We start from the raw sequence: 10,100 nt of genomic DNA on the forward strand, positions 1-10,100 counted from the left end.
ATCACAGTTCAAAGCCAGCCCGGGCAGGAGAGACCGTGAGACTCCTATCTCCAATAAACCACCAGAAAACCGGAAGTGGCGCTGTGGCTCAAGTGGTATAGCGCTTGCCTTGAGCTGAAGAGCTGAGGGACAGCTCCCAGGCCCAGAGTTCAAGTCCCACGACCCACAAAAAAAAAAAAAAGATTTACAATACAATAGTTTAGCTGCAGTTAAAATGGAGTATTGGCCTTCACCATTCAAAATAGAATTAACCAATCACGTTCAAAACTCAAACCAATATTTTGTCATTTTCTCTCCTATTTAGTCACAGATTGCATTTTCTTTTCTATTTCTAATTCCTTGAGCCAAAACTCTTGTCTTTCTCATACAATACCTTAGAATCTTATAATTCAAACTTTGGTCTCATGGTGCCTGCAATGATTATTTTTAATCTCAATTCCTACAGTGCCCCACCCCCACCCTTCCTTGATTCATTCATTTCATGAGAGGAAACTGGAATTCACAACCATGGTATTTTCAGAAAGTGGACACTAGATGAAGTTTGCTCACCGTCGTTCTATTGTTCTGGGCAAGGGCAGGGAAAGGAAGGAATACCCATCACACTTGGCGGGTACTGAGAGCTTCCTGATTTTACTGGCACCATAAAGTGCCGCCTCATGTGATTCTGCCCGCCTTGTGGTCCTGCATCACACAGTACTATCAGCCCTGAGGAAACCTTCAACAGACCTGAAAGTACAGTTGTTATAGATACATGGAACAGCTTTCCAGTTCCAAATCAAAGACAATTTCCCCTGTACAAAATGAGCCCCATTAGCCTTATGCTGCTGGCTCATCTCTGTAACCCACAGCTACTTAGAAGGCTGAGAGAAATCTAAGGGTCGTTTCCAAGCTGGCCTAACAGGGTAGTCTTTTAGTCTACTGTGAGATTAAGGATTCCCCAGGAAACCACATGTGGAGCTGTTGCCCAAAAATGTATACTATTAGCTGCCTTGGGGAAAAAATAAAATAGTGAAAATGTAAATATCAACAACCAGGCACTGATCTCAATCCTCACATCCAAAAAAAAAAAAAAAAGGTAAGGAAGAAAAGAAGAAATAAAGAATTCATTTCAATTTTTTGTTTTGTATGAATCATTTCCATGTGATATTTCTTGTATTTTTCTTTTTTTTTTTTTTGTCGGTCGTGGGGCTTGAACTCTGGGCCTGGGCGCTGTTCCTCAGCTCTTCAGCTCAAGGCAAGCGCTCTACCCCTTGAGCTACAGCGCCACTTCCGGTTTTCTGGTGGTGTATTGGAGATAGGAGTCTCACGGTCTTTCCTGCCCGGGCTGGCTTTGAACCGCGATCCTCAGATCTCAGCCTCCTGAGTAGCTAGGATTACAGGTGTGAGCCACCAGCGCCCGGCTTCTTGTATTTTTCAAGTCTATTAATATATTCTGTTGGGCTGGGAAGGTGGCTCAGTGGTAGAGTGCTTGCCTTGCATGCCTGAGGCCCTGGGTTCGATTCCTCAGCACCACATACGCAAAAAGAAAAAAGCTGGAAGTGGCGCTGTGGCTCAAGGGGTAGAGCACTAGCCTTGAGCTGAAGAGCTGAGGGACAGCATCCAGGTCCAGAGTTCAGGCCCCACGACAGGACCCAAAAAAAAAGCTGTATATATATATATACATATTCTGTATAGAACACTACCTTAAGATTGCTTTCTTGCGGTGTTCTCATCTTACGCAGTCATTAACATAGGCCTTGGCCTTAGCAAAAGGTAGTTCTCTGAGAGGCTTCCTGCCTAGATTTCCTGATAACAGTCCTTCTCTTCTTGGAATTCCATTTTCTTCTAAAAGGTCCTAAGCAACACTGCAACTAAGTCGTTGCCATGACTACATTTACAAGACAAAAGTTATCTCAGTTACCTGAGGAACTCTGCCCCCCTACTAGGCTAACACTCACCCTCTCTTTTCCCTTCTGGGTGTGGGCGGGGCAAGCTGACTAAATAGCTCCTGTATTTCCTGGGAGGCTATTTTTTTTGTGGGGGGGAGGGTCCGGTCATGGGACCTGAACTCTGGTCCTGGATGCTGTCTGTCAGCTCTTCAACTCAAGGCTAGCACTGTACCACTTGAGCCATAGCGCCACTCCCAGCTTTTTTCTTTTTGCTTATGTGGTGCTGAGGAATCGAACCCAGGGCCTCAGGCATGCAAGGCAAGCACTCTACCACTGAGCCGCCTTCCTAGCCCATGGGAGGCTATTTTTTTTAAAGTGGCTCCCCAGTTATCTGTTATTATGGCATTGAGAAGCTGGGTTGTGAGAAGACGCGCAAGACTACAATTAGTATGTAAAGTCTAGCGCCAGTGGAAGCTTACATGTATGCTTTCTAGAGTGGCTGGAGCACCAGTACTGAAAAGATTATTAAAACCTGTCTGGAGAACTAGGACAATGATTACATGATTGGTGAGTAAACTTGCTTCCCATTCCATTTTCACCATGGTTTTCACTCTAAGAATCCAATCTGTGCCTAATATTAATCCTTTTTTTTCTCCACCCCACCCCACACCCAACAGCAAGGGACAATCCCCCGCTATTCTCTTTTCTCTGTCTTCTCTAGAATCACTTGCAATATGAACCACTATAAACCAATTGAAACGTATCCAACCGATGATCTGGCTTTGAAGTGGCTATTTACTGGTGTGGTCCTAGACCATGGTGTCCAGAAGGATACATCAATGTGTTTTGAAAGATCCTAAACCAAATATACTTGTAATAATGACAGGTACGTTTCTGTCCTCCTAATTCCAGCTTTAATCCTAACAGGTCCGGTTGTGATAATACGTTCACAGTCGTGCCACTTAGGGATATCACGTCTTATGTCTTCTCTGCAATATCTTAAATGCTCAGAGAAGTTACACCTTCTGACAAAAGGACGTTATGTGTGTCACCCACACGGGGACACACACACACACACTCTGTTTGCCCGGAGTGCTGTGTAGCTTACCATGTCCAGTTATAGTTTAGGTCTAGCATCCACATAGGAGGGAAAACACGTGCCGTGCCGTTGGTCGGTCGGTCGGTCGGTCTGTCTGTCTGTCTTTCCGCCGGTCTGTCTTCCCCTGGCATCACCTGTTCTAGGTTCTTCTCCGCCGCCGGCAACCCCCTCCCCCCCCCCCCCCCCCCCCCCGCCCCTCGCGCTCCTAGTCCGTCGATCTACTTCCCTCTGTCTGACATAATCTTATTCTTATTCTTTGGGGAATGGATGAATAAACTTTTACCTTGTGGATACTGTACACACACCGTAACGTGTGTGTGTGTGTGTGTGTGTGTGTGTGTGTGTGTGTGTGTGTGTGTGTGTGTGTGTGTTGACGGAATAGAGTGTTTGCCATGCCTGAACCCCTGGCTCTGCCTCTCTACCCGTCTGTGATGCGATGTGTGTGCTGGGGCACTTGTGCCTGCGTATGTTCCCAGTGCGAACTCCAAAGAGAAGTACGCCCGCCGGGCCTGTGGGTTCTAACCATGCTTCACCCCCGGGCGATAGGATCGCCCCTCTGACTGACGCCTCCACTCTGTTTGGGCCGGGGCCCCTCGTCTCTCCCTGTGTTTCCTCCTAGGGTTCCCTACCTGCCCTCCCCCCAGCCCCGCACACACACACACACACACACACACACACACACACACACACACACACACACACACACACACACACACACTGTGCACCGCCACGCTCGGGTCCAGGTCCTCCACCACAGGCATGTGAGTGATGATGCCTCTACCCTCCGACACCTGTGTGTAGGGTTTAGATTCATCGCCTCATGCCCCGAATCCTGCTCCAGAGAGAGAGTGGCAGAGCCTATTAGAAAAGGCTAGCTGTCTGGACAGGCTAGAGTACGAACCGGTGAGAAGGTCGTTCCGTCCGGTGCGGTGCCCGGGGATAAGCGTCACACGGGTGCCACCTCCCCTTCCTTCCCCACCCAGCCAGCAGCGGCTCTCGTTTGGCTTTCCTGTCATTCGGTGATGGGTGAGTGGACTCATGCTTCCCATTGCACGGTCACCGTGGTTTTCCAGACCTGTGTGCGTGACGTAGCTACTCTCTGTGTGTTAGAAGAAACCTCTCTCTGGCCTTCCCCCTGCCCTTTCCCTGCCTGTGAGGGGTGGCGGGTGGGGGCGGGGGGAGGGAGTGTGTTGTGGGGCGGGCGAGGAGCGGACTTTCACAAGTGAGCGGGGTGCCTCCCGACGGCTCGTCTCTTGCTGGAGCCGACCCATCTTTGGGAGTTTTTTTTTTTTTTTTTTCTCTTTCTGGTTTCCATCTGGGGGAAAAAGAAAACAAAACGTACAAACAACCCCCCCCACTCCCCCCCCCCCCCAAAAAAAAAGACGGGCAGGCAGACGGTGGGACGAGCGCTCACTTGCCCTTTTCTGGCCATGTTGGGCGGGGGTGGGGGTCTTGCCACGGGCGGCGGAGGTCGTGCGGGTGGCCGGTTCGTTTTCTCTCGTGGTGCGGGCCTGCCGTCTTTGCCGCCCCTTCCTGCTTGGGACCGATCCCAGCTTCCCGGTTCTCGGGTTCGGGCCGCTCCGTTCGGGCGAATCTCGTCCTGGTTCCTGGTTTCACTTTGGTCGCTGGCGGCGGCGGCGGCGGCGGCGGCGGCGGCGGCGGCGGCGGCGGCTCGATCTCGGTCTAGGTCTCTGGTGGCTCTGGTGTCGTTCGTGAGGTCGCAGAGAGGACCCGGCTGCAGGTCCTGACCTAGGTTGTGCCACTCGGTGCGTGGCGGTGGTGAGTGAGGCGATTTGTTTCCGTGTTCTGTGTCTCCGGAGCTCAGAGCCGGCCGGCGCGCGCCGATCCGGGGTACGGCGGCTCGGTGGAGTCGGTCGTTGGAAGGCGGTTGTCGTGCTCCCCCTGGCGTCCGCTTTGATATGACAGTCCCCTCGTTCTCAGCCGAGCGAGCGAGTGGAGGAGGAGGAGGTCTGGCGGCAGCGAGCCGGGCGGAGGCCCGGCCTCTGCCGGGTGCCGGGCGCGACTGTCGCCGTGGTGTCGCTGTGGCGCCGGGGCGGCTGTTCTGTCGGACTTTGCGCCCGCAGGCGAGCGCGGGGTGGGGCCGTGCGTCGCCGCTCTCTCTTCGGTGCCCGGTCTGTGCGGGGGGTGGCAGCTTTGTCGGGTCGACCAGTAGTTCTGTCTGGGCCCGACGCCTTGTCCTCCTCCCCTCCCTGGACTCTGGTCTTTGAGGGCGAAAAAAGGAGAGTACGAGGGACGTCTCGGGAGTCGGGGGAGAGGGTCCCCGGGTGAGCCGATAGGTGGTGGGGCCGGTCCCGGCCCGGACTCGGACCCCCCCCCCCCTCCCCGGAGTCACCTCCGAGTGAGCGCTTGGCGCGTGCCGGGCGCGAGGGCCTGGGTCGCCGGCCCCGTGTGGCCTCCCTCCACGGCCTCCTCCACGGCCCCGGAGGCCGGAGGACAGACCTCTCCGGCGGGAGGAGCCGTGGGCACGGCCGAGGCGAGCCTCGGGGCCGGGACCTACGCCCCCCCCATCCCCGACATAGGATGGTCGTCGGAGTCACCTCCGAGTGAGCGCTTGGCGCGTGCCGGGAGCGAGGGCCTGGGTCGCCGGCCCCGTGTGGCCTCCCTCCACGGCCTCCTCCACGGCCCCGGAGGCCGGAGGACAGACCTCTCCGGCGGGAGGAGCCGCGGGCACGGCCGAGGCGAGCCTCGGGGCCGGGACCTACCTACCATCTGCGGGGACTTGCCCGGTGGGCCCTGCGTAGGGGAAAACTCGAGGCGGAGGGAGCACCTCGGGAGTCGGGGACCCGAGCCCGGGAGTCCCGGGTGTGTGCGTGCTGGCGGCAGGGCGCTCACCACCGACCCCGCGCGGTGTGGGTGTGGTGGTTGGGTGCCTCTCGGAGTGGGTGCCTCGCGTCTGCCGGGGGAAGGCTCCCCGTACCGCCCGTGCGGTGAGCCCGTGCACACCCGGGGTGTGTGCCTGCGAGGTAGTGGGGCGGGAGCGTCCCTTGACCCCGCTCCCGCCCTGGCTCTTCGTCTGTCTTCGCCTTATGTGGTCGACCAGCTGTCCCTGAGAGTTCCGTGTCTGGCTCTGTTGGGGACGTGTTGGGGACAGGTGTCCCTGATGTGGTTTCCGAGAGGTCCCTGTCGCCAGCGAGTTGTCGCCCCTGCCTGACGACCTGGTTTTGGCGTGGTGACGTGAGGATTTTGTACCTGCAGGAGGGTGCTGGCATGCTGTGTCCCGGTGGCTGTCAGCGGGTCTCTGGGGGCTCTCTCGGATGCTGTGTGCCGGGCCTTTCCCGTCTCTTCCCGGTCCGGGTCCCCCTGTCCTTCCCCTCACACCCTGGGCTCCCGCTGCCCTGGGCAGGCCCTGTGTCCCTGTGGTGGCTCGTGGGTGTGGTGGTGGTTGGCGGCTGAGTGAGTCCCGTCGTCCTTGATCTCTCCCCCGCTCCCGGTGCTGGATTCTGGCCCTTGCCTCGGCACGCTGAGGAGGAGAGTGGTTGGTTGCCTGGGGTGTGCATAGGTAGGGCCCGCACGGTGTGCTTCCCTCGCCGTGGCCGGCTTGAGGAGGAAAAAGGGGGGGGGGGCCGCCGGCCGCCGAGTCCGGACTCTTGCGTGTGCGGCATCCCCGTTCTGCCGTTGGGCTCGCCCGACCTCCGTGACTTTTTTTTTTTTTCCTTCCTCCTATCGCCCCTAGCTCCAACTCCCCCGACCTGCCGCTTCCCGATGGCGGGCCTGGTCGGCCGCTGAGCTGCGCTACCTCCCGAGCGCTGTCCGTGGCTTTTTTTCTTTTTTTTTTTTTTTTCCTTTTTTTTTCCTCCCTTTCTAGCTTCTTCGGTCCTGTGCCCGGCAGAGGTGTCCTGGTTATCCCGAGTGCCAGGGACGCTTAAGCCCCGTGGTATTTTTTTCATTTTTTTTTTTCTTTTTCTTTTTACCTCGCTCCTTACTCACGGAAGGGTGTCTGTCCTGGCTACGCTTTTATCCCCAGGCTGTTGGCCCTCTCAGGAGCCGAGCTTCCCTGGGCCACCGCCTCCCGAGTGCCGCGTGGCTGCCTTCTCCCACCCCCTCGGTGTGATTGATGTGGTGACGTTGCGATCTCCTTCGGGCCCGGGCCTAAGCTGCGCCAGGCGAGGGACGGACATTCATGGCGAATGGGACCGCTCTTCTCGTTCTGCCCGTGGGCCCCTGCCCTCACCCGTCCCACCGTGCCGGCGCCGGTGGTGTGCGGGGAGGCGGGGGTGCGGCAACCGGGCCCGGCTGCGCTCTCCCTGCCCTCGCCGTGAGGTCGGGGACTTGTACACGCTGGAGGAGGGGGGCGCCCTGATCTTGCTCCTCTCTTCCCGTGACTCGTTATCGGCACGGGGGTCGGCTCTCTCCGCGGAGAGGGAGGGTCGGTGCTCCGTGCTTGCCCGTGCTGTGTGGTGTGGAAAAACCGCGCCTCGCGCTCTGCCCTCTTGCGGTGCTCCCGGAACGCTCCCGGTTGGTTCTCTCAGGTGCCTGAGGCTGAGTGGTGGTGTCGTTCCCGATCCTGGCGTTGTCCGCTGCCTTGTGCCAGCCTGCTGCCCGTGGTGTGTCCCGGCCGACCTCGGGTTCGTGGGGCTTTTGTGCGAGTGAGAAGTTACCGTTGAGATTGACGTCTCTGCTGGGGGGGGGGTCGAGGCGGTTCCCCAGAGGAGCGCTCTTCCCTTGTTGCGCTGGGCGGTGGCTTCCCCGCATGAGCTGCCGCCCTGGTCCTGGCTTGTCTTCCCTGCCGTGTCACCTGGCTTTCATCGCACCGGGGGACCTGAGATGTTGCAGTGGGAGGCGAGCGGGGCCCGTGCGGGCTTCCCGCCCGTGTGCGCGACTTTGCTCTGGCCCCGCACGGCAAGGCCGACCGACCAGGGTTGGTGTTGCTGCTGCCGCAGACCCCCCCCTGTGCCCCACCCCTCCCTGCCCCCCGTGGTGGGAAGGATGGACGCCTCTGATGTGTGCTGGTTCCCGGCGGGGTTCCCGTCGGGGTTGGGTGCGGGCCACCCTCAGAGTGAGGAGAGGTTCTCTAGCGATCCTCGTTCGGGAAGCGGCGTGCGCTGCTGGGTTGGCGGGGGCCCGCCCCCGATGGGCTCCCGCGGCCCTGCCGCTCCCTGCCCCGCTTTTGAGCGCTAGTGGCTGCCCGCGTCGGTAAACTGCGTGCCCGCGCCTCCCCCCTCCGAGCTGGGGGAGGGTCCCGCGGGACCTCTCCCGGGCCGTCGTCTGGTGTGGTGAGTGGAGGACGTTCCCGATCCGTCCCCGCCCCTGCCTCGCGTGCGGTGTGTCGAGTGGCGGAGCCTGGAGCCCGTGCCGGGTCGCGATGCGAGGGCGTGTGGTGTGTGGCTTCCCGGCCTCGTGCTTGGGTTGCCGTGGGGATTTTGGGGGTCCCGTCCCCCTCCCCCTCCGGCCCCTGGCGACGCTGTTCCCGAGCGTCTGTGTGGGCCGCCGCCCGTTGGCGACGACGGCGCCGTGCGGGCGCTGGGCCCCGCGGTGTTCCGGGGCCGCCGTGCCCGTGGTGGTGCGCCGCTCGGGGGGGTTCTGGCCCCCCGGAGCCGAGGATCCCGGTGTGTGTGGGCCCTTGCTCACGCGGCCGAAAAAGAGGCGGTCGATGATGGGTGCTGTGCCCGGCGGTGTGGTGTGGATGGAGGCGGTGGGGCCCTGCTGGCGCGGGCGGCTCCGCGGGCGTTCACGGGGTCTTTGAGGTGTGTGCGAGAGCTGCCTTTTCCCTCTCGGGCCTCTTTTGGGGGGGCCCGCCGCTGCCGCGGTGGGGGTTTCCGGTCCGCTGGTCGGCCGGCTCGGTGTCCCAGGCGTTGCGCGGGACCGCCCCGGAGTTGGGGGTGGTGAGATCCCGCGTTCGTTTACCTGGCGTGCCGGCTGTGCCCGGAAAGGTCCCACCTCCCCGTTGGTCTGCGGCTGCGCCACCCGCCCGTGTGAGGGGGTGGCCGCTCGCTCACTCGCCTCTCGCCCCGGTGACCCGACCCGGTGACCCTCCCGCTGCTCTTCTTGTTGTGCTTCCGGCGTGCCCTCCTCACCCGCATCAGCCTTCCGCGATCCTCGCCGGTTTGGCCTGGTGGCCGGCCACCGGCGGACGGTCGAGTCGGGCGTTGTGTTGGTGTTCTCTTGGGGGGGGGGACGGCGCTCAGCTCGTGAGGCTGCTCCCCCGGTGTGGGGGAGGCACGTCGTCGCGGCGGCGGTGGCTTTTGAAGGGTCTTCCCGGATGGGTTTTGCTCACGACGAGGGTTCCTGCCAGCGGGACCGCCGGTACGCCACGGGGGCGATGGTGGTGAGATTCCCGCGTGCGTCCCTCGCTCGGGAGTTGGCCGTCCGAGGGGCCCGAAGCCGGCGTCACGACGTGCCTCCTCCCGCTGGGTGCCGCCTCGCGTGCCTGCGCGATGTTGTCCCGGGTTCCCGCGCCTCCCTCCCGCTTTGCCGTGCGTAGGCTTGCCCGCATCGCATCGTCTCCTCCGTCTCGAGCCGTGTGGCTTCGTCCCCGCCCCTGTCCCGGATCCGGGGTGTTGTGCTCTCTCGGCGTGTCGCCGCCGCGTGCCCGGCGCGACCCCGGTTCCCGTGCCTGGCCCTGTCCGCTCTGTGCCGGCGGTGTCCGCGTGTGAGCGTGCTCGCGTGCGTTGGGTTTGGTGTCGCCCGCCTCCCGGGGTCCCTGCCGCCGCCTCCGGCCGCCGCCGTTGGCCGGTGACTTGTCGCCGACGGGTCGTCGCCGCGGACCCCCGACCCCCTGCCGGCACCGCCGGTCCGCGGCGGCGCGGGTCGCTGTGCGCTCGGCCCCCGCGTCCGTGCGAGCGAGTGAATTCGGGCCGGCTTCTGAGGGAGGTTGGAGAAAAGACCCCCCCCGTGGCCGTGTGGCGTGCGTTGCGTCGTGTGCGTCGCCCCTGGCTTTCCGGCCGCTCGGGTGTGCGCCACACGCGACCCGGCCGGCTGGCCGGCTGGCCGGCTGGACCGTGGACGTCGGCGCGCCGCCTCCGGGCGGAGAAAGGGGCCTGGCGCTCCTCCCCGTCCGTGTGTGCGCGCCGCCGCTCCCGTGCCCGCCGGGCCGGCAGGCGGGGTGTCGGTGATGCGGTGCCCCCGCGCTTGGGTGCGGTGCGGTACCCTTCCCCCCCCCGGCCACGGGTTCC

General features: G+C 61.1%; 1 protein-coding gene across 1 annotated transcript; it reads right to left on the bottom strand.

Annotated features, from left to right (window-relative positions):
• Positions 1-4,143: 4,143 nt before the first annotated feature.
• LOC122119508 (WAS/WASL-interacting protein family member 2-like) lies at positions 4,144-6,197 on the bottom strand. Its single transcript, XM_042693543.1, has 3 exons — positions 5,932-6,197; positions 4,382-5,189; positions 4,144-4,282 (listed from the first exon to the last, which is right to left on the bottom strand). The coding sequence occupies exons 1-3, from the start codon at positions 6,195-6,197 to the stop codon at positions 4,184-4,186; spliced, it is 1,173 nt and encodes a 390-aa protein (XP_042549477.1). The 3' UTR covers positions 4,144-4,183.
• Between the last annotated feature and the right edge of the window lie 3,903 nt (positions 6,198-10,100).

Source organism: Dipodomys spectabilis, unplaced genomic scaffold (assembly GCF_019054845.1).
Source record: "Dipodomys spectabilis isolate Male_0828 unplaced genomic scaffold, ASM1905484v1 ptg000171l, whole genome shotgun sequence".
In the NCBI taxonomy this organism is placed as follows: Eukaryota; Metazoa; Chordata; class Mammalia; order Rodentia; family Heteromyidae; genus Dipodomys; species Dipodomys spectabilis.

What these genes read in the sequence shown, in the direction of transcription:
- LOC122119508 (XM_042693543.1), bottom strand. Translation starts at nt 6,197, where the DNA reads ATGCCAGCACCCTCCTGCAGGTACAAAATCCTCACGTCACCACGCCAA. An exon ending in CTCGCAGGCACACACCCCGG is followed by an intron (nt 5,190 to 5,931) that starts GTGTGCACGGGC and finishes TCGCCCTCAAAG; the next exon opens with ACCAGAGTCCAGGGAGGGGA. An exon ending in ACATGGCCAGAAAAGGGCAA is followed by an intron (nt 4,283 to 4,381) that starts GTGAGCGCTCGT and finishes TTTTTCCCCCAG; the next exon opens with ATGGAAACCAGAAAGAGAAA.